General features: G+C 38.8%; 1 protein-coding gene across 1 annotated transcript in view; it reads left to right on the forward strand.

Annotated features, from left to right (window-relative positions):
• The first annotated feature begins 4,244 nt into the window (after window positions 1-4,244).
• CRISPLD1 (cysteine rich secretory protein LCCL domain containing 1) overlaps window positions 4,245-23,880 on the forward strand; it is a 31,234-nt gene continuing 11,598 nt past the window's right edge. Inside the window, exons 1-10 of the mRNA XM_053467932.1 lie at window positions 4,245-4,558; window positions 16,461-16,579; window positions 17,343-17,475; window positions 17,561-17,676; window positions 19,781-19,881; window positions 21,108-21,287; window positions 21,673-21,733; window positions 22,327-22,393; window positions 22,583-22,713; window positions 22,804-22,847. Coding sequence (XP_053323907.1) covers window positions 4,301-4,558; window positions 16,461-16,579; window positions 17,343-17,475; window positions 17,561-17,676; window positions 19,781-19,881; window positions 21,108-21,287; window positions 21,673-21,733; window positions 22,327-22,393; window positions 22,583-22,713; window positions 22,804-22,847 — 1,210 coding nt within the window. The 5' untranslated portion in view covers window positions 4,245-4,300. The remainder of the gene's footprint in view (window positions 4,559-16,460; window positions 16,580-17,342; window positions 17,476-17,560; window positions 17,677-19,780; window positions 19,882-21,107; window positions 21,288-21,672; window positions 21,734-22,326; window positions 22,394-22,582; window positions 22,714-22,803; window positions 22,848-23,880) is intronic.

The raw sequence follows: 23,880 nt of genomic DNA on the forward strand, positions 1-23,880 counted from the left end.
CCAACAACGGCTGTCAGAGATCACCGGGGAACAACCCCCGCTGCTAACCGCACCTCCTTCCTTCACGTAGACATCCACACGCTGCCCGGACAACGCACCGGGAGTCAGCAGCACCGCTACGTTTTTTTTTTGGGGGGGGGGGGTTAAATAGGGGGCATAAGGCATTTCTGTAGGCAGAGTGCTCTATGATATGCCTTTTATCCCCCTTAATGCCACTCTGCCTCCAGAAATGCCTTTTAACCCTCTCTACGCCACTCTGCCTACAGAAATGCCTTATACCTCCCTATATGCCACTCTGCCCCATAATATGCCTTTTAACCCTCTACATGCCAGCGTGGCATATAGGGGTATAGGCATTACTGGAGGCAGAGTGGCACATAGGGGGTCAAAAGGCATATCATGGGGCACAGTGGCATATAGGGGGCTTAAGGCATTTATGGGGCAGAGTGACAAGCCTGGGGGCAGATGTGCATAACTGGGGGGCAGGTTGGAAAATAAAAGGAATTAAAAACAAAATATTTTTCTCAATCATAGCTTTTATTAAAAAAATAGTTTACAGAGTTTACATGAATAAAAATTTACTGGTAAAACTTTTTTCCTATAGGGTCGTCTTATATTCAAGCTTTTTCTTTTTTTTCCTAAATTAATATTCAGATTTTGGGGGGTCGACGGTATATAGTGTATATGTAGCATTTTACAATTGCCCCCCTACTTTGGTCCCTGTCCCAGACCTAAATATGAAAGCTGGAGACGCCACTGAATTGCACATCCATGCTCACACACAATTACACATCCAGGGCCGGCCTTTGGGGTGTGCGACCTGTGCGACCGCACAGGGCGCCACACTCCAGGGGGCGCCGCCGCGGGGTCCGCCGCCGCCGCAGCGCGGTCCGACGCCACTGCCGCCGCGGGGTCCGCCGCAGCGCGGTCCGACGCCCCTGCCGCCGCGGGGTCCGCTGCCGCCAGTATGGGGGCACCCGTACCCCGCGGCGGCAGGGGCGTCGGACCGCGCTGCGGCAGTGGCGTCCCTCCAGAGACGGACAGTAATGTCCGCCGCTGGAGGAGCAGGCTCGCAAGGGAGCAGTATCGGAGGTCTTTAACAGACCTCCGATACCGCTCCCTTGTGATCCCCGCGGCAACAGCTGCTGTGCGCCGGGGTTTGCTGTCAGATCCCGGCGCACAGCACTGAAGCCGCGCCCACCGGTCTCCGTGCCCTCTGACCCGGAAGAAGAGAAGACAGAAGAACTAAGAAGAAGAGCGAAGAGGAGGCAAAGAAACTGAAAGAGGAAAGGTAGGAAAGCATAGAGTGACAGTGAGAGTGGATTGGTGTATATGTGTGGTTTGGTATATATGTGTGGTTTGGTATATGTGTGGATTAGTATATATGTGTGGTTTGGTGTATATGTGTGGATTGGTGTATGTGTGGATTGGTGTATATGTGTGGTTTGGTGTATATGTGTGGATTGGTGTATATGTGTGGATTGGTGTATATGTGTGGATTGGTGTATATGTGTGGATTGGTGTATATGTGTGGATTGGTATGCGTGTGGATTGGTGTATATGTGTGGATTGGTGTATATGTGTGGATTGGTGTATACGTGTGTGGATTGGTATGCGTGTGGATTGGTATGCGTGTGGATTGGTGTATATGTGTGGATTGGTATATATGTGTGGATTGGTGTATATGTGTGGATTGGTATATATGTGTGGATTGGTGTATATGTGTGGATTGGTATATGTGTGGATTGGTGTATATGTGTGGATTGGTATGTGTGTGTGGATTGGTGTATATATGTGGATTGGTGTATATGTGTGGAGTGGATTGGTGTATATGTGTGTGGATTGGTGTATGTGTGTGGATTGGTGTATGTGTGTGGATTGGTGTATATGTGTGGAGTGGATTGGTGTATGTGTGTGGATTGGTGTATGTGTGTGTGGATTGGTGTATATGTGTGGATTGGTGTATATGTGTGGATTGGTGTATGTGTGTGGATTGGTAAGTGTGTGAGAGTGATGGGTGTTATGCTGTACCATTTCCAATGTATTTTTCATTATATAATTATGCTCTAAAGTACATCATAACTCCCATCACTCTATACTGTTCCATACAGTGGCAGAGCTGGGAGGCAGAGGCCTTGCACCCTCACCGCAGGACTTCTGAAAGGTAAGTGAACTTCAAAGAGGGAGAGGGTAGATAGTTAGGAGGGGGTAGATAGGGAGAATGGAGTGAGACGGGGTACATAGGGCAATCATACTCCTATCATGCCAAGTAGTCTACGAGTACATCCTGGAATCTGCGGGCATGATAAGAATGTGATTGCTGTTAATCATATATATATATATATATATATAAATATTGTTATTTAATTGTTTTGTTATGTGTTATGGTGTGTGCGTGGGGGGGTCATATTCGGTTTCGGCCAGGTAAATGCTGCACTTTTGGTTTCAGTCCAGAATTCGTTTCGGTGCATCCCTACTACTAAGCCAGACAATGAAGTGGTAGGCCTACACCACATCAATGTTTGGCGTAGTATATAGTGATTGGGGTTTTGTTACAAGTTTTGATTCCTTTCTTTTTTTGGGATGGGGGGGGCGCCAGACGAGTAGTCCGCACAGGGCGCCAGAACACCTAAGGCCGGCTCTGTACACATCCATGCTCACACAATTACACATCCATGCTCACAGACACACAATTACATACTTACACACTTACTCACACATACATCCATGCTCACACACATTCAGGCACAATTACACATCCATGTTCACAGACACAATTACACATCCATTACAGAGCACGGATGCCCAGGTCTGAAGTGACGGACATCGCACTTCCCTAATGTTGGGCCGGTTAGATGGAGATTGCGATCTCCCCAACCTGCCCTGTCTAGCGCCCTCCTCCTACCCGCACCGCTGGATGCGCACTGCCTCGGCCACCACGAGCGCTGATTTGGGTGGCAGGAACCCACAGGGATGGCCGCTGACCGGGGCTGTGTTGAGGAGATGACAATCTCGCACCTGCCCCGGCCCAGGGGAGGCGGCCTCACCACTCGCCCCCTCCCTATAGATACACTACTGTTCTAGGGGCTCCGTGGTGAACCATATTGCTGGCAGCCATGTGATTCACCGCGGGGCCCCTGCATTAAGACGGCGCTGTCTGCTATACACCATATGCTTTAGGTTAAGCGCATTAGAGAATCCATTACAGGAAAGGAGAGCCGGAAAACTTTTCGTACAACTTTTTTGTCTGCTCGCCCATCACCAGCCGGCGGGATAATATAACATCGCTGTCCCGTACTAACCGCTTTCGGTAAATTGCGGAGCGCTCGGTGCCCTTGATTTCGTATCCCCCGGTCCAGTCCCATCAGCACCAAAGCCCCGCCCCTCACACGGCTTGCCCTGTTTGAAAGAAGCGCTCCCTTGGCCGGTGCGCTCATTGAGTGACAGGCGCTCCTGCAGTTGGTGCTATTACCCCGAGCGAGCTCTGCGATCCCCCGGCACTCAGCCACTGCTCCCACTACCACATCAGCAGCAGTAAGTAGCAGGAAGCCGGTGATCTAGCATTACATTAAATACTCACTTGGCAGAAGCTACAGAAACTTCCAAGATTCTAATGCTTATGCTGTTTTTCTTTTCTTATTCCTGCGGTTACAAAAAAAGGTAATCAGTGTACTTCTTACAAATATGTGATTGCTGTGATTATACCAAATAATAAGCGTCCTGGCATTTAAAAGGTTAAATTGCAATATTGCTAGTTACACTTTTATTTTGTTTTTATATTATATTGTTATTACAGTTAATTGATTTCTTCAGGGGTTAATATACATTGTTTCTAAGTTACAGAATTATTTTGAATGCAAAAGAAAAGAAGAAAGCTTACTGGATTGTCTTTGCAGCCTGTGCTGCTCTTAGCACTGCATGCACATGAATTCTACTCCTGTGTTGTTTCATACCAGTGATCTCCTTGAATGTTTTTTTTGTCCTAGCTGGGATGTTTGATATTTCAGTTCTTTCTGTCTAGGTATCCTATTGCAACTGACTTTTTTTGTTTGTCTTGCTATCAAATCCAGGTAATTATGCTTAACATAATACCCTGCAGCAATGCAATGCACAGGACAAGTGTACTTCATATGTTCTTACAAGTAATTAAACCAGTCTGCCATATTTTTTTTACTTATTTTTTTTGTAAGATGTTGCTTGAATCTACTATACTTGTCTTCTCGTTCTTGTTTTTACGTAGACCAAGCCTGGAATTACCATCTTTTTGGAGCTGAAACCCAAATCCATAAGGACCCTTATAATGACTTGGAGAGCAGAAGAGTGGCTTAGAGTGACCGTCTTCCTATTTATAGCTCAAACAGTTGTTGCGATGGTTATTCCTAATGCCACACAATTAGAAGGGCTTCTGGAAAAATACATGGATGAAGATGGTGAATGGTGGGTTGCAAAACAGAGAGGAAAACGAGCCATAATGGAAAGTGATATGAAATTAATCTTGGATCTGCACAACAAATTACGAGGTGAAGTTTATCCACCTGCTTCTAACATGGAGTATATGGTAAGATAGCGTACATTTAGCTTTTTGTCATAGAGATTTTCTCTGTTGCATTAATAAAATTGTGCATCTACAGCTTGCTGGTTAAAAAGACTATTTGTAAATGTGTTTGGTGGGTAATATGTGACGCTTCTAAAAACAATGTATCAATGTATGTAGGACTGTATAACGCCATCTATGTAGGCCTTCTATGTTACAGGAGAGATTTAGTGATCTTTGGTGACCAGTAAAATGTCAATAAGACCCAGTCTAACTTTATGTGCCTTCGCACCCTTCAGCGGCATTAGCCAGTATATATCTTCAGTATGTCTCTAACACCCTGCTGAAAATTAACTCCACAAGAGACTGTTCTACCAGCTTCTTGGTTAAGTCTTTAAGGACCAGAACAATGCATTGTAACCCTCTGAGAAGAAAAAAAACTTTGTTAAGAATTCAACCAGCCTACAAGGCACCTGTTGATATGACATGGGAAGCACCGTGCTATGGATACATACAATATTCAGTTATTTGTTACATATTCTTTTGAAGCTAGGTAATAGAAAGGATAACCACCAGTTGCTTAGATATTACTCCAAACCCGCAGTGTATGGTTTGCACTGTATACCACGTGGATCATGCTGAAGGGGCTGTGAGGTTACTATGCTGACATGCCTGAAATATCTCTTCTATACACATGTTGCCTTTAAGACTTCTTAAGACTTCTTACATACGTCTCCCAAAAGCCAATTGGTTTTAAACTGTTTGATGTTCTGTTTGCTATAGTGCATTATTTCTAATAAACAACCATGCGATTGCCGAAGAGAAGTCATTATGAAAAAGTTGTTTCAGATGGTTGGACTTTGCATGTACTGAGTGCATAAACGTTCAGCTTTATGATCAATCTGTATTTGCTGGCTTATATTTGGTAGCATTTCCACTAGGAATCCAAAACACAACAGAAAAAAGTAAAAACCCCAGCCAGTCATTTCAGGGGTCAAGATTTTGACTTGTGACCCGTGGGAACGGTTTTGTGCCTTGATCAGTCTAGACTATTTCTTGTCCTGCTATAAAGTTCACTTGCAGCACTTTGTATTTTTAGTAGTCTGCACCACCATTGCATTTTCTTGACTTTGACATTGTATTCTTTGATTTGAATCTGTTTTTCCTTTAAATTGTGCATTTAAATGCTGTGTAGCATATAGCAATTGAGTAACTTTTTAGGATTTGTTAATTATTCCTTATATTTGGCTCTTCTACTTGCCTGTCAAACAATGTCTGCTTCTTCGCTGCTAAATCATATCAATATATCAAATTTTTGTGTCTTTGCTTCTTCAGCTATTTTAGATAGAAGTCAGTTGGGTATATTTTGCAAAAAGTAGGGTCATTGGTCAACATAAAGGAACACAGTTGATATGATAGGACTTAAGCCCCAATCACTCCCAAAATTCATCCTGTATGGCAACTTGAAAATTGAATGAAAAAGAGTTGCAGTTGAGTGGATGTGAGTGCTCGAGGGTCATTGACTTAAATTGAGAGTTTGCAAGTCACCATACAAATGATTGGCTCTACTTTACAATATAAGTTGCATTGATCTAAGGCTCGGTCAAGTCTTTGTGAGTCAGAGTAGTAACTCAGCTGGTGGTGAAATTGACATTGCTGACTATTTAGGTTGGCCATTTTATTACTACTCATGCACATTTGCCTTACAAACGCAACTGAACTGCCAAGTTGCGTTCATGTGGCCTTTGGTGAATAAACCTGAATGTGCTCTCTTTTGAGAATGGTGTCTTCTAGCAGGCTAGTATGCCAACAGGTCTGGTCTTACTGCTGTGGCGCCGTGCACTGTATGAGTAAACTCTTTTCCTCTATTCTGGTGGGGGGGGTGCCACATAAAGGATCCGCCCCCGGGTGCCAAATACTCTAGGTACACCCCTGATTTTAATATTAGACAAAGATAACAGAGTAAACACAAAATGCAGTTACTAAATCCACCAATTTAATTGATAATTGGGTTATCTTTCAATAGACGCACCCAGGCATGATTACTGCCAGCCCTGTTTAACTTAAGTATCATGTAGGTCTTGCAAAGTGAAGTAAGTAGGCTAAAAGGTCTCAAAAAGCAGCACACAATGTAAAGAAATTCATGAACTGATGAGAAACCAAAGTCATCTATGAGTTTGGAAAGTGTTACAAAGCCATTTCTTAGGCTCTGGGACTCAAGCGAACCATTGTGACAGCCATTATCTAAAAATGGAGACAACATGGAAAAGCGGTGAACCTTTCCAGGATTGGTCAACCTACCAAAATTTCTCCAAGAGCCCAGCGAAGACTCTTCCAGGAGGTCACAAACACTATCACGTAAAGAACTGCAGGCCTCACTTAAGGTCAGTGTTCACTAGTCCACAATAAGATAGATACTGTGCAAAAATTGTACCCATGGGATCGTTACAAGACAAAAACTACTGTTGACCAAAAAGAACACAAAGGGTTATCTCACATTTGCTTAAAAAATTCTTGATGACCCCCAAGACTTTTGTGATAATATTCTGTGGACTGATGAGTCAAAAGTGGAACTTTTTGGAAGACATGGGGAAACTGGCCAGCTTTTGCTCCAGTATGTCTTACAGACATACATAGTTTAAATGCAAAACACAGATTCATTTCTTTAGAGTAAATGGTTACATTTTCAACCAGAAAGTATGTGGATGATAGTCAACTTTGAAATGAGTTCTTTACCAAGGACAGGATATAATTTGACAGCAGATATACTGAGTCATATAGCGCATCTAGCCTGCCCATATTTCTGCTCTAAAAAAGGCAACCAAATTATACAGTTTTTCTGGAAAATCAGAAATGATTAATGTTTCTTGTGCATTGGTTGCTGCTTATTAAATACATTTTCTTCTTTTTCAATATATACTGTCCATATGTCTGTATGTATACATAGTACAAAAGCTGCCCTTGAATTTATCTCGCTGCTTATGATTTTTAAAAATAGAGTTGTAATCAAGTTCATGCAAGTTATACTTAACTTTGTTCTTACATGATATCAACTAGAACTCACTTTGTCAAATTGAATACCATCTCTAGTAACCAAACAGATATCTGCATAGGGTTGCCACTTCTTTTCTGAACCATTTCCTGAACACTCTTAGACAGGCTAACCCTGGGGTGTTGTCAGGTGTGTGGCTTTCCCAGTGACATCTAAGATGGGTTGTTTGAGAGAATGGAGAGGAGATAGAAAAGAGGGACAAGAAAGAAAGAAGAGAATAAAGAAACAGGAGAAAAAAGGGTAAGAGAAAGGAAAGAGAAAGATGAGGATATATATGGGAGTAGAAATTTGGGGACAAGATAGGAAACCTTAAGAAAGAAGAGAGAAAAAGTAAAGAGAGAAAGGACAGCAATGGGTGAACAGTGGAATAAGTGAGCGAGAGAGAAAAAAGAAGGTGAAGGAAGAAGAGCAAAAGTGAAAGGCAGAGGTGACAAAAGACAGAGAAGGTAATGAGAAACAAAAGAAGAAAGAGAGAGAGGAGAGAGAAGCGAGAAAGACGAAGGAGAGACATGATAGAAAAGAAAGGAGAAAAGACTAAAAAGAAAAGAGAAGAAAAACTGAGAATATAAAAGCAAAAGGGGAGAAAAGAAAAGCAAAAAGGTCATCTCAACAGGTCAGCCTTCTGCTAGCATGTGAGTGTGGCATACATGGAATGTCAGCTCTGTCCCACACTCACTCTGAACATTGTCCCTCCCGCCACATGTGTTCCACTGTGTTTCAAGGCCCTGTTAAGTGTGACAAAGCTGCAAAGTACCCCCTCTGCAAAATGTGAATTCACATGCATGGGGAGGACAGTAACATTCAGCCCAGCCATGTGGCCAAATAATAAAGCAGCCAAAGACATATCTGTCAGATAACACGCTGAATGTGTACTAACCAGTCCTGTCCAAAACAAATTTTCAGAAAGGGCATAGAAAGCCAAGATGGGAACAGAAACCATCCAGTCAGTATTTGGACGCTGCCTTAATTTGTTGTTGTTTTAGTGATGCTGGTGGCTACATGTGAAATCACAAGCAGAAAACAAAAACCCTTTATTGAGAAGCACCAACTCAGAGCAGCCCAGGGGGCAATTGCTCCTTTTGCCAGACCTGTCCTGCTCACATGACCACTGGCTCTGCATTTCCAGGGACATAAAGAGTTAAACCCTGGACTCAACTCTTTATTCCAGGACTGTTTAGTTGAAACTTGGACAGATACCAACCATAGTCCTATCTCTACTGTGTGTGTGTGTGTTTGTATGGGTAGTGGGTACTAGCAACATTTCTAACATGCATGTTTCTTTAATGCTGTGCCCTGTATTTGAAAATGTAAAGAAGCAAAATACATATAAACCAGGGAAACAAGCAACTTGTTTTATGTGCACTCCATCTTTGGCTGACACATCTTAAGCTTTTAGTTTTTCCTTTTTTATCATGACACTTGTTCCATTTGAACATGTGCATTTGATTTTGCAAAAATCTGGGCATAAGGGAAATAACACAAAACCTTCTCTTCCTTTTCCACTTGCACAATTTCAAGACATTTTTGATTACTTTTGGATCAGCTCCAATCGACATGTTTGCGACTGAGACCTCAAACCATTCAAAGTCTGCTGAAATTCTATTTCTAACAGAAAGCAACTTACTTTTTTATTTTTTTCTCTGTCACTTTCTCTTGCGTGTATATGAGTGTATTGGTTAGTATTTTTAAACATGTGTTTTGAAATGACATGTGTTTTGCATTTTATGCAGCTCCATTTGTCAAACTTGATAATGAGTGGAAAAATATTATGTTACACCCGTTGGCTGTTATTTATGGAATATATAGCGTTTCTGTTAATTGAAAGTGTGTTTAAGCATCTTTAAACTTTATTTTCTGTAATTCTATTCCCCTCTCTTCACTTGTTTTACTATTCACTGGGCAAATATTTAATTGAAATATACCTTTTGTGTTGATTGGGTCAGGAGCAAATTATTGTCTCGGTTTATATTGCTTTTACTTGGCCAAACATTACATTTTTCAATTCACATGCAATAATGTTAAAATATTGAAATAGGCGATCTATATGTATTAAAAACCCCTATTGTGTGCTTAGCTCCTGTTTCCAGGATTTGGATAATTATTCTTACCTGTTCTCCATGTTTCCTTTTCATGGTTCTGGTGGAGCAAGGGCCTTCACTAACATCAATTAGAAGTCTTCCTTTGATCTAATTGACTCGTAGGGGTTCAGAGGTGGATATCACTGCATGACAGGCTGTGATTAAGACATATACTCAGTAAATGTATAGGTGCATTTGAACAGATAGCAATCTTTTTTGGATTTGTGCCCAAGGAGTTCAATTTCTAACTCTTTCGTGTAATTATACAGTGCAATTTTTGATTTCAGGAAAAGTCTAGATTTTGGACAAGTCATTAAATAGGAAAGAATAAAGACAGTCTTTTAGAAAGTAATTCATTCTCTGCTTATCGTTCAGAAAACAATCATGCTTTTACCGTTAAGACTGATTCTTTACAAAATAGGGTCTTTTGTACTTGAGTTGTAATTGGAGCCACTTCTGCCTGCCAGCATCGGATTTACAGATGTCTAATGTGCAGCCCTGCTACTGAAGTACCATCAAGGTGATGGAAGTAGACAGTGGGGCATTGTAGTTCCTTGACAGTGGGCTTTATTTATAAGAAGGCACAAAGCCAATAACACAGCATTAAATCCCATTGTAAAAACTCTTTCATCCGAAATGTCTTGCCCATCTCCCTTGAAAATGTTGAAGCACACATTTCGTTGAGATAATTTTCTGTATTCTGCAGTATTATACATATTAAGATATATTGTGTAACCATTTCAGCTATTTGCTGTGCTACTGAAGAATGCCTGTGGCAAAATCGACAAACAATGTCATTCACGTTATGGAATTTTATTCGTGATATGGTGTTATCGCCATATATCATGGATGCCCAATGCTTGCACCTCTAGCACATTATGTATGTAGAATACACAAAAGGTACAACCTGTTAAAAAAAAAAAAAATCCTCAATGATTAGCATGTAACTCATGTTGAAAAAGGCCATCAAGTTCAATCCCTCCAAGAACATATACTATATCTATTCATCAAGAATAAAGCTAATAACATCTCAGAGGCTTTTATTTAGTTGTGTCCTAAAAGGGTAAAAAATATTCTTGGCTCCAAGTACAAATACACAATATAACATTTTTCTGTGTTGAAAGTCTCCTATTTTGTCTAAGACCCTATTCAGGTAGATGATACCCAGTTCCTATTTAAGGAGGAAAACCTTGCAAGTTCCACGTGGAAGCTTCGTCTCAAGTGAATGGAATTCTGCTGATCGGTCACAAACAGCTTCTGATATATTCAAAGTCTGATCCCTCTCTCTAGGCAGTGATCACCTTATAGAGCAAGGCAGACAAATGTAGCTAGTAAGAAAAGAATAGGGTGTATATAAGCGCAATAAGCTAATACCAAAACAACTCCACAATTTAAGTGATACATTGACAAAAGACCGTAAAAGACAAATGTAGCTGCTTGCGATCTTTTAACGTTTAAAAAGTAAAAGTGACAGTATGCTGCTGTCTAGTGTTAATGAAAAATGGCCTGATCCCTGCAAAAAACGAGATTTGTGATGTCACAAGTGCCCCCCCATAATAAAAAGGTTAAAAATAAAAGAGAATTTTTTTTTCTTTTCAATAAAAGATATAGGGTAATGAGCTTTTCTGGCCTACTACTCAAATCACCCTTAGCAAGGCTGGACTAGGGCTGCTAAATGACGTAAGTGTGGTTAGTATGTGAATCTGAACTTTATGTTTTTATAAATGCACTGTGCGGCTGGGCTTATCCACTGGAGCAGCAGATTAAATGCCGTTTCATTTACCACGTGTGCTAGATGGCTAGTCTAGCCCTAATCATCAGCCACAATCATAAAAATGAGGGTGATCAGAGTTGTAGCGCTTAAGAGTGGGTGAGCCAGAGATGCAAATTAGGGTGGCATACATATTACCACGTCCATTGGATACATGTGCTAAGGGGGGAGTAAAGGCTTTTTGGTTTGACATTCATGGGAAAATAATGGGGGAGTGAATGCCTTTTTTAGTTTGTATTTTTGTCATTATGTCATATGATAGCACATTTTGCCTTAAATCTGGTTTATAGGTATGATGTATAGGTTTTCCAAGTTTGACGGCAAGCACTCATTTACTTAATTTTTTGTGGATTATCTTTGATAGACGTTGCCTGAGATTATGGCTTCCAAACCCAGAAAATATTAGCTGCGAATGAGGAAGTATACCATATCAATTATTAATTTAATATATACAGCAATCGGCCTTCACATGACAGGTGAAGTGAATAACACTGACAATCTTGTTATGGTGGCACCGGTCAGTGGGTGGGATATAAGAGGCAGCTCTTGTGGGGTATTCCCGGTCTGCAGTGGTCAATATCAAAAGTGGCCCAACGAAGGAAAAGTAGTGAACCAGGGACAGGGTCAAGAGGGGCCAAGGCTCATTCATGCACGTGGGAGACAAAGGCTGTTCCATGTGATAAAATCCAACAGACGAGGTACTGTAGCTCAAATTGCTGAAAAGGTTTATGCTGGTTCTGGTAGAAAGGTGTCAGAGCACACAGTACATTGCAGTTTGTTGCATATGGTGCTACGTATCCACAGACCAGTCAGTGTTCCCATGCTGACCCCTGTCCACTTGTCAGCATAACAACTGGGCCATGAAGCAATAGAGGAAAGTGGCCAGGTCTGATAAATCATGTTTTCATTAACATCATGTGGATGGTCAGGTGCATTGCTTACCTGGAGAACTCATGGCACCAGGATGCATCCATGGAGGGTCCACCTCCCAACTTACAGGACTTAAAGGATCTGCTGCTAATGGTGCCCGATACCACAGCACACCTTCAGAGGTCTAGTGGATTCCATGCCATGCAAAAGGGGGACCTACACAATATGGAGCAGGGGGTCATAATGTTGTCGGTTAATATATATTACTTTATTATTTTGATATAATATGGCAGTTCTGCTTCTTAACTTTGCTGTCCCAGCAAATTCGAGACTGTTGGCAACTATGTAAAGGGAATCTGTCACATTGCAGATATCCCTGAGGCTAGCTTGTGCATCTCTATATAACATATTTACTATTAACCTGTTTTTGTTTTAGGTTACATCTGGAGTGTCTGTCTCCTTGAATCACTGCACAGTTATAAATAACTGTTTGTAAATAAAATAGAGTTATATGATGAAAGGAGGTTTGTGCATGGACAGAGTTTGCAGAATATGACTCCGAAACTCTACCTACTAATAAAGTCAGTGAGCAACAGAATGTCAGCAACTATATCATTGTATTTATGGATATTAGCGTTATTGGTCTAATGGATGCATGAAGTTGGAAAACAATTGTGTGGGTTTAACGAAAGGTTCTTAGACTTAACGAAATCAAACGTGATCCTATTTCCAAGAAAGTATAGAGTGGGCGAGCCACACATTTCAATCCTATTCCAGGGAATAGCAAGGGTTTGGCTTGTCTCTGAGGGCCAGAGCAAAAGCCAAGACATCAAAAACAATATCTTTCGAAAAAAAGATCAAATCATTTGGACTCTACATAGTTTTATCTTTTTTCCCTTCCCCGGATCATTTAAACATAAAGTGTGCCGAGTGCGTTCACCCATGTTAAATGGCAACAAATAACCAGATTTGTCTTGCTTGGCGTTTGGGGGGAATAATGAGGCTGGCAAGACAGTTGGGGACAGAACCTCACAATCCCTCTTAAAAAAGTGCTAAAAAAGTAACTATTTAATAAAACCGCATACCACTCCTCCATAGGGTCAGTGATTTCACAGCTGTCTTGCAGGCAAGCTTTTTCCTTCTGTGCTGTTTTTACTGGACCAACCTCCATGTGTTATTTGCTGCACTGGTTTACATTGCCATGTCTCCAAGACCCTAAATTAGTGGGCCTATTAAATTGGTTGGATGTCTCAGATCAGAATTGTTACATTTTTAGCAGCTGAGAATGCTTAGGTTCTATTATCTCAAGTTAAAAATAAACCAGTCAATCATGTTTGCTATAACATTGCTTGCAAAGCAAAGACTATTTTAACATGATGGCAAACATGTCTGCACGCTGGAAATTAAATGTATGAACATAGAAAACAGGAGCCGCACCTGGTAATGTTTTTCTAACCTGAATGGGTGAGGGCAGCTGGTTTTGGGTTTTTTTTTTTTTACACATTTTAGTGTAGTTGTGCTTTCCATGATGCAATTTACTAAGAAGACAAACTGTAAAAAAGTGAAAATGAAAAAAAAAGTTTAATTTTAGAAAAGGGAAAGCCGGAATATTACTCATATATGTGATCATGTAAGGTGCACCAATCAAGAAAAAACAAAACAATACTGCACTTCATGCACATAAAACATTGTATCATGATAGAGGCACTCTTACCCATTGGTAGCACTATACATATGAAGACGTTGGTGCACTCCTACCCATCAAGTGGGCCATGTGTAATATTCTAATAGCACTCAAACATCAATACTTTAAAACTGAAACCTCACGGTTATTGACCATTATCACAAATAGTACAGTTTTATGAGGTCAAATTCTTCCTTTAACTTTTCCACATTCTACCAGAGGCCCCCAGATCTGCTACTCTGATACAACTGATCACATTCACAGAGGGGAAACATTAAAAAAAGGGATTTCTAATTATTATTTATATTTTGTGGCTCCTGCTAATACTAGTGCCCGAATAAACGTTGGGAAGCTGAATTTGCCTTCCAATAAAACTCAAACAAACAGAGCACTCTACATGTTTGGAAAGGACACAGACCTCTCTTTGAAGCACATTGCAAGTATATAATTTGACCAGATATTTGCATGTTTTGCTTATTATTTATGTATTTGCCAATAGTAATTCTAGAATAAAGGGTCTAAAATATGAGAGATCTATAAATCTAATCCATCAAGTCATAATTAAAGATTTAATACCATAATCTTAATGTTTAACAGCTTCCTCTTATGTTCCTATTAATATAACTACATTTTTATTTCATTTATTTATACAACTAAAATGGTTCTGTCACCGAAAATTAACTTCTCTATTAAAAGAACATTAAAGACTTTGCCTGTAAGAAATTTGTGATAAATGTATCATATAGTCAAGAGACTGGAAACAAATATTTAAAGGCAATATCTATAAAGTGGTTGTATATAATGAGTTATAAAGTGTTAAAATTTGCAAAAAAAAATTTAATGGTTTAGTGAATGCTCCCTGTAGGCATTTTTTATGTTCTATTACTCATTGTGAAATTTTACAAAATGTTACCTAGAACCAAACTTTTATATTACAGATCATTTTTTGAATATTTTTAAGACTTTGAAAATAAAATACCTATGCATTTTCTTTTTATTGTATCAGGTTGTAAATATCGGAATGCGTGTTATGTGATCTGCATATAACATAACATCTGTGTTACTGTATAATGAAACAAGAAGCCTTTGTTTTTTTGCCTAAAATGTAAAACCATATGAGGACACATACTTTTTCAAGGTTGAAAGAACTCAGCTGAAGAGGTGAGAGAAGTTCCTCAGAGGCCAAGGTGGCAAGTCATATGTAAGGAAGGAGGGCCAAAATAAGTATAGAGGCGAATATAAAACCTTTTCCTGGATGAAGAAAAAATAAAACTACATGCGGGAAATCGCCTAAGAAAAATAGTGGAGAAAAGATTGTTTTATTTTAAGGTGATGTTGTATCATCCTTTAAAGTAGCAGCAAATGTAGCTGTTCAGCTTTTAACTATAAGGAAATGTTAAATCACCACCACTCAGTGTCTAAAACATTTCATAAAATGTGTGTTAATCGGTTACGATGATGTATTTTATCCTCCGACAAGCTTCCTGTATAATGAAAACTCAGGAAAAATATCTCACAGCTCAAGAAAATGGTGTTCATTGATGTTAAAGTTAAGTTTGGTCAACTTGTAGGAAGGACGGTAAAGAGGACCCTGCTCACAAGCTTACAATTTAGAAGGGTTTGGTCCAGAAAGACAAAGTATAGAAAAAAGGGAGATGCAGTGCCGTAGATGAATGTAGGAGTTGTATACGTGATAGATATGTTAGGAAGTCCTTAACCTATGAGAAGAGCATAAAGATCGAGTAGGGGAGTATTTTGTTATGAGGGCATTAATCTATGAGGAAAAGTACATGTAAGGCTTTATATATTAATATAAGAATTTTAAATGTAATTTGTGAAGGGCTTCCCAAAGTGGGGAAACAGAAGAAGAGAGCCAAGGTAGGAAGATAAGCCTAATAGAGTTAATTTGGATAGACTGCACACGAGTTCAGACAGAGGAATACCCACGAGGACGCAATAGGGAAATAGGGTATTTGTGGCTTCTTGGTGAGGGAAGAGTGGATACAAGAAATTGAAGGAGAGGTATGAATCAAAGATGACTCCAGTACTTAAGGCCTGGTTAGTTTTGGGTAGTGTTAATTTAAAATTGAGCGTCTGACTGAGCGGTAGCCTGCTTGTGTAGAGTCAGAGCCCAGCTTCTACCAATATTTTTTACTGTATTAGTCATAGTTGCCAAAAATGTTGGTAAGCGTATTTAAAGACAGGTATATTTTACCTCCATTTTTTGTGACTTGTTTAATAGGACCTTGAGTCCTCTCAATTCTGCTGGCTAACATGGGACAGCCCCTTTCCTAAATGCAAGGTATAGTATATTTGTGGGCTCTCAAGATTGTGTGACTCCCATATGGGTATCGTGTGTGATTTACAATCATGTCAGTAAAAAAAATCCAGTCTTCACCACAAGAAATGATTAAAAAAATGTAATGTTTAGTTTCATCACATACATGTTTGTCTCATTACCTTGCTTCTAGGTGTGGGATGTTGAGTTGGAAAGATCTGCAGAACATTGGGCAGAAGCTTGTTTATGGGAACATGGCCCTGCAAACTTGCTTCCATCTATCGGACAGAACTTAGGGGCTCACTGGGGGAGGTATGTTCCGTAGATTTGTTTCTTAATGTTACATTAAACATATTGTGAAGAAGAGCTTCATTAATTGAAGCTCTTTCCATCTTGCGGCCTACAGATTATTACATTGCAAAACACTCTGCAGGGCTACACCGGGCTGTCTAGCAGGCTAATGCTATTGCTGTTAAAGGGGCAGTCATGCCCAACATTTTTATGTCCTTAGAAAACCATTAATTATACACTGTAGTCCATAAGAGATCTGTCATGTTATTGTCACAAAAACAACACAAACATTTAAGAAGATGTTCAGTTTCTATGACAACAATCTGTCAATGGCTGCTTTTGTGTCGCATGCCATGCGTTCCCAATAAAACATGGATAAGGTAAACTTGTATATGATTAGAAAATTATTTCTAGTAAAAGTGCGGCATTCAGAAATAGTAGGAATGATATTTATAATGCTGCATTTAGTGATGATAGTGCCAAATTCAGGTGGAACAGCACCTTAAAGACAATGATATCAAATACCGTTTCTAGGGGTCTACTACTAATCAGTATAATAATAATGCTAATTAAGAATTGTGTAGTGACTGGAACTTAAACTGGAATAATTACAGCAAGCATACACTTATCAAGTATATAGTTATTTGTGAAAGTACTGTTCTTTTTTAAACTAAATAAATAAGTAAAAAAGTTACTAGACCTGAAACGATAAATATGCTGGAACCTCCTCTGTAATAAACAGTAATTACGTTTCTGTTACTTATGTGTTAATCTCTCCATAAAGGTACAGGCCACCAACTTACCATGTCCAGGCTTGGTACGATGAAGTAAGGGACTACACATATCCATATCCACAAGAATGTAACCCATACTGTCCATTTAGGTGCTCTGGTCCGGTTTGCACACATTATACACAGGTAATTGCCTGCAGTTTGATGGTTAAAAGGACCATTACTTTTGTGCATAACAGCATAATACTTTTTTTCTTCTTATGTTTTGTAGGTTGTGTGGGCAACAAGTAGCAGAATTGGCTGTGCCATAAACCTGTGCCATAATATGAATATTTGGGGTCAGATCTGGCCCAAAGCTGTGTATTTAGTGTGCAATTATTCACCAAAGTAAGTAAACAAATCCCTCTTTATGTATGAAATGTTTTAATTAAGAACAGATACTAGAGTGAAGCTTAATTTGAAACATTATCAAATGGATCAAGGTGGTTAATATAATAATGGGACGTAGTGTAGGTCAGGATTGGACCAGACTGGGACACAAGATGGCTCTGTTCCTTTTAGACCAGCTGCCCAAAGATCACAGGTGTGCAGCCGCCTGCTGAAAATATGCCTACATGTACAAGTGTAGCATACATACATGCAGATATTACATATTTTGGGGCACCAGCCCACCAGTGTCCCCGTAGCCAGTCAGGTTAGGAGGTGAGATATCGAATTGCATAGGAGTAAAAGTAGGTTCCACTCTCACTTTATCTTTTCTTCTTAGTGGATGTTACTCCACGTAATTCCCTGTCTGTGAAACCATATAAATTCGAGAGACAAAATATTGGATATTAAAATGAAAAAAAAAACCATACTTGGGAACTTGTCAGTTTTCTTCTGGAGTGTATGGGTCAAGCTCTCCGTCATCCTGGCTATCTTTAATCTCTGGGTCACATCCAGAAGAAGCCTTCTCAAGTACATCCATTCCCACCTTTAGAGGTGGTGGAGTTTATGGCACAGCTGTAAGGCTTTCCTGAACAGACATTAGATTAAGCAGGAAAAAAATGGGCAGACTGGATGGACTGCATGTTTATTTGTCATCACATTCTATGTCTCTGTGCTTCTGTATGGTTTGAAATGTTGCAACAGAATGGATAGGCCATCAAGCTGAAAATTCTGAATTCTTCTGTTTGCATAAACACAGTTTTTATTACATGTGGTAATACAAATAGTAATAAAATTAAATTATTTATAGAATTATCAACCATTTTACCAGCTTTTTGCCCGTTTACACTTACGATAAAGAATGTGGGCCTTTTTTTTTGCCATCATTAGCAAATACCAACATATTCAACACCTGCTCAAGTAATGTTTGCATTATGAAAATGAGCCAGGGTATCACTTCATGTAATAGAAATCTCAGTTTGCTGGGGAAAAATAGCCTCATATTTTAAGCATATGAAGAAAGCAGACATGCAAACACATGTGAAAGGAAAGTTCCTTCTTAAGACAAACATTCTAGCATCTTACATTTTAGTTTTTCAAGTTATTAACATTCTGATCCATGTTATTAAAATACAGAGGACCTGTTCCTGAAATGAAATTGCATTAATACATGTATTGTTACACTGCTCTGTTCCTAACTAGGTCTTTAGTTGTTGAACGTTTTGTAATAATACTCTCTTGTTTGGAACAAATGCTCCATAAGGCAAGCCTATGTTTGAACCTTAGACCAATTACAAGGCCTGGACTGTCCATCTGGCATACTGGGAGATGCCGAGTGGGTCAGTGCCCAGGAGTGACCCCCATGTACCATTATTGCTGCTCGCAGGGCAGATCCCTTTCTTTATTGTTGGATAAACAAGTCCACATGCTTTAAAAAATGTAGTAACGTGTATCCAGCATTTTCTGTTATTGGCTTTAAAGCACCAGGGTCAATTTTAATCCCCAGGCTGACCTTGCCCCTATCAACCCCACAGTTTAAAAAACCCTCAGGAAGTAGTTGAGGTTTTCATAGGGTGGTAGATTTCTTTCCTGCATACTACTCCCATTTCCCCATGCGCCCTGTACCCACACTATCACCCAATGCATTTTTTACTATACCTAGTTTAATATTATATATTGCGTACCATGTGTATCATGGTACACACACACACACATACTGACACAAACATATTTCTATATAGTATTGGCTTACTAAATGCAATGTGGAGTGCTGGGTTACTTATCTTGCACATTTTACTGAAAATGAAAATGGCTGCTTAGAGAATTTGATGATTTTATTAATAATTTGAAGATTGAGTCTTTAGACATAAAATAAAAGCTACTGTGTTTCATAAAGTTTATGGTGCCTCATTTGTTTGATATATTTTGCATCAGCAACAGTGCACACAATCGAAAAATGTCTATATATATATATATATATATATATATGGTAGAGAGGTAAACCAGTAATATGGATAAAGTTTTCATGAGTCACATATTAATGATATCTTCTTTTTTTCTTCAGGGGAAATTGGTGGGGCCATGCTCCTTATAAACATGGCCGCCCTTGCTCTAGTTGTCCACCAAGCTTTGGAGGAGGCTGCAGGGACAATCTTTGTTATAAAGGTACAGTACATAATGTAATTCACTTTTTAGCTAAAAGGGTGGGATTTCATTTTCAAACTCATGCAGAATACGTTATACTTATTGTAAATAATCATATTAATCATACAATAGTTTAAGAAGCATTGTTCATAAACAGATATGTCTGGAATGTTTTCTCGTCAGGAGCTTTATGCACAGAGGCTCCTGATCATGAACCATCATGCATTATTTGGTTCTAGAGAATCACCGTATATAATAATTGTAAAAAATATATATTATTTATTACAGATGTTTATGTGATTATAATAAAATCTGTATTTTTTTTAGTTCAGTTGTCTCTTGCTTGTTACTTGCGCCTGCAGTTAAGTTTTAAGTAGCTTACAATGTGCTAGACAACAAGATGTCTTAACGTGCTATTTTGAAATCCTAATTCCAGACGAGATTTTTTTAATATTTAATTTAAAACCTGGAAACACATTAAATAATGTTCTTATTACCTTACTAATTAACTGCCTTGGTGATGGCTAGAAGCCCAGAGGAGTATTAATCAGTGGTGATGAGAGATTTAAGGTTTATATCCTGGAATGTTAGTTTAATGTTGTAAAACAAATGATTAAAACTTATAACACTCCTTTAAAAGACATTATTTGTGGAAAATATATGCAAGGTGGCCTTTTAATATGCAAAATGAATACAGTTACTGTTGGGGTAATTTTATTCAACAAGCAGACTTTAAAAATAACCTGAAGAGCATTGTTTTTCCAAGTAGCTTGGTTATTCATTTGTGGAAAATACCATTTACCTCTCGCCATGAAAAGGCTGTGTATTTTCTAACTCTGTGTATTCATACAGGATAATACATATTTTGTCATATTCCAGAATTGGAATCATGCCTTTTGACACAAGGATTAATATCCATCTTGATGTCCCTTGGAGACATAGTTTGGTGGTCTCACCTCAGTCTCCAGTGAACCAGAGTCTTCTTTTTTAAACCACAACTAGTAATTAGGCAGAGGTTTACACAGTTGGCAGCTGTGCAATGAAGATGCTTATTACTGGTCTGGTTGGCTTGTTCCTAGAGATCAAACAAGGTCACTTGAGTGTATAAACTCTTAGGACAAGGAAACATGTACAGTGCTGAATATACAAAGACTAAGTTAGCCACATTTAACCACATTATGTCAATATACTGTGTATGAAACATTATCATGTAATGCAAACTCGTGTCCTTTTGTTCACTTTGACAGATGGTTCTGATTTACATTATCTGATTCCGGAACCCGAGGAAGAGACCAATGAGATTGAGAGACAGCGTTCAAATGTACTGGATACAACATCCCAAAGCAGAGCTAGAACCCATTCCCCTACCTCTTCAACCAGGACAGATTCTTATGATAACAATGAAGTTGTCAGTACAGAACAAATGTGTAAGATATTTTATTGAGTATTTTGTTGGGTATACATGAATGGGTGGAAAAAATCTGTCCGTCTCTGAAACATAAATCTCAGTTACATAAAGTAACGGTTTCCTTGTTCCTGCATCTGAATTTATGTGTCTAGTAATATCAGAAGGTGAAAACTTGAGATTTCTTCCCGCTTTCCTGCTCATCATCACTTTTGTGAGAACCAGACAAAAAAGCTGCTGATTCTTGCAGATGTAAATTTCAGTGCTTTACCCAGCACAGAAACTGTGTTTTTTGAGAGAAAGTTCCCAGAATGATTTATTTGATTAAAATAATTTTGTCATTACAAATCTCCCATTGTGTTTATATTCAATGCAGTGATTTTCTTTTTACCATTTTTACTTTATAGCACAAATTGTGTCCTGTGAAGTTCGATTAAGAGATCAATGTAAAGGAACGACTTGCAACAGGTATGTTTGTTTTTCTGAATTTTTTACATGCGACTGGCCCTTGGAGTATTCAAAGACTGGTATTCAAAGCCCCTTACAAGGATTCTAGAAGTGACCTTTGCTGCAAATATAAGGACAGTGTCCTATTATTTTTTTCCAATTTCATATGAAAAAAAAATGACATAGGGATATTTTACATTACCTCATCCTAAATGAGATGTATGTTTCTACAGAATTATAGCAATGAACTCTGGTTATGTTTAATTAATTAATAAACAATTAATTAGGGTTTGAATGGAGGCAAACTAGATACATATTTTATAGCAACAGCAGCTACATTGCTTGGAGCTAGTCCCGATTATGTATTATATAATTATGTTTATATGTTTTAGGTAATGATTCTCTAAAAATGGGATATGTAAAGAACATTTATCACTTTGTAATCAGTTGCAGGATGAATTTCTCTTTGTAATATCATTTGTTTAATTGCAAAGTGGATCTACCTGTTCTATAAGTGACTACATTAAAACAGTACATGTGGCTTGTATAATAATATTTAAATATTACTGCTCTTATAATCGTAGTATCCTTTTCATTATTATTTATGTTCACAGATATGAATGTTCAGCTGGTTGTTTAGAGAACAGTGCCAAGGTCATTGGAACAGTACATTATGAAATGGTAATTTTGTATATATGCATTTTGTAAATTTTACAGATATATAAAACAGTTGTTACACAAATAGATATTATACATAAACAATAGCCATAGTTGCTCCTATGAAACTGATACACATTTATATTTAATGAGCCATTTCTTAATTTCCCTAAAGGGGAAGCAGACCTTTTAATACAGATTTGTTTGTTTTAGCAATCAAGCATTTGCAAAGCTGCTATACATTCTGGTGTGATAGACAATGACGGAGGATGGGTTGATGTCACAAGACAAGGACGAAAAAATTATTTCATTAAATCATTAAGGAATGGTGTACAGTCAATTGGGTAAGTTTTATATATCACTTGTCATTATTGTGTCATATCCATGGAATAGTTCCTATACGCATTCGTTTCTTAACCTTTTTTTTGTTACAGGAAATACCAATCTGCAAATTCGTTTACTGTCTCCAAAGTATTGTGTAAGTATTTTCTGCAAAGTTATTTTCTGTATGCGTGAGGTAGTAAGGTTTCTAAATCCTACTACACAGTGCATAGTTATTAAGTTGATCTCTGACTGATAATGCATTAAGCAGGAACAGATCAGTCTTTCTTTAGGGAGATGATCATCAGGGTTGGCTCCTCATAATCACAACAGAGTCAGGAAAATGAGGGCATGAAAGGACATGATGTGAAGGAGGGTTTCATGTCTTATGCCCCATCCCAATTTCCTTTGTTTATCTTCTCTGTTCTCATCCCTTTGACCATGCTATTAGCTCTGACACTGATCACAGACTGAAGTGTGTAATTATGTAATCCATTACTCATACTCTTTCTATAAAGGTATGCAAGTATGGGTGGCAGCGTACATTGAAGAGAGAGAAAGAAAAGGAAAAAGAGAGGATTAATGAAGGGTGGTATTTCTGAGCATACATGGCAGAAAGGTGTATCTAAAAGAGTGTGCAGTAAGCAAAGAAAGTGAAATAAAATAAGGTTAATACAAGTGAATCACACCACCTGCCATGGGCATCTGGAGGACTCTGTGTCTGTGAAGGAGCAGCTGCCAGAGTGAAGGGGAGGAAACCAGCTAGAGAGAGAGGAAGAGAGCAGACCAAACCACTCTGGCAGCAAGGGGTGTACAGAATATAATAAAAGCTTTTTTTTTTGCTGCACCCCCCTGACTTCCAGGTGTTTGTTTCTGCTCTCTATGTCTTGTTAATATATTCTAAACAGCCCACTTTCTCTCCATCCCCTGCTGTTGCTCCAGTGGGCCTCTTTGAAGTTATAATAATGCACAAACATAATCTGTTTTAACTAATGACACACAAATTATTGTAATTATTGAATACATCATTCAAACACACATGGTGTGGATTGGTAAAAGTATGTGAGTCTGAGTTAGAGGCTACCTAAAGTGCTTGTTTGAGGTTATTGCTGCCAAAGAAGGTTCAACAACTTGTTAATTATAAGAGTTCACTTTCTTTTTCCACAAGCACTGTGAATTTCTAATGGGTG

The sequence above is a fragment of the Spea bombifrons genome, chromosome 5 (genome assembly GCF_027358695.1).
Source record: "Spea bombifrons isolate aSpeBom1 chromosome 5, aSpeBom1.2.pri, whole genome shotgun sequence".
NCBI lineage: Eukaryota > Metazoa > Chordata > Amphibia > Anura > Pelobatidae > Spea > Spea bombifrons.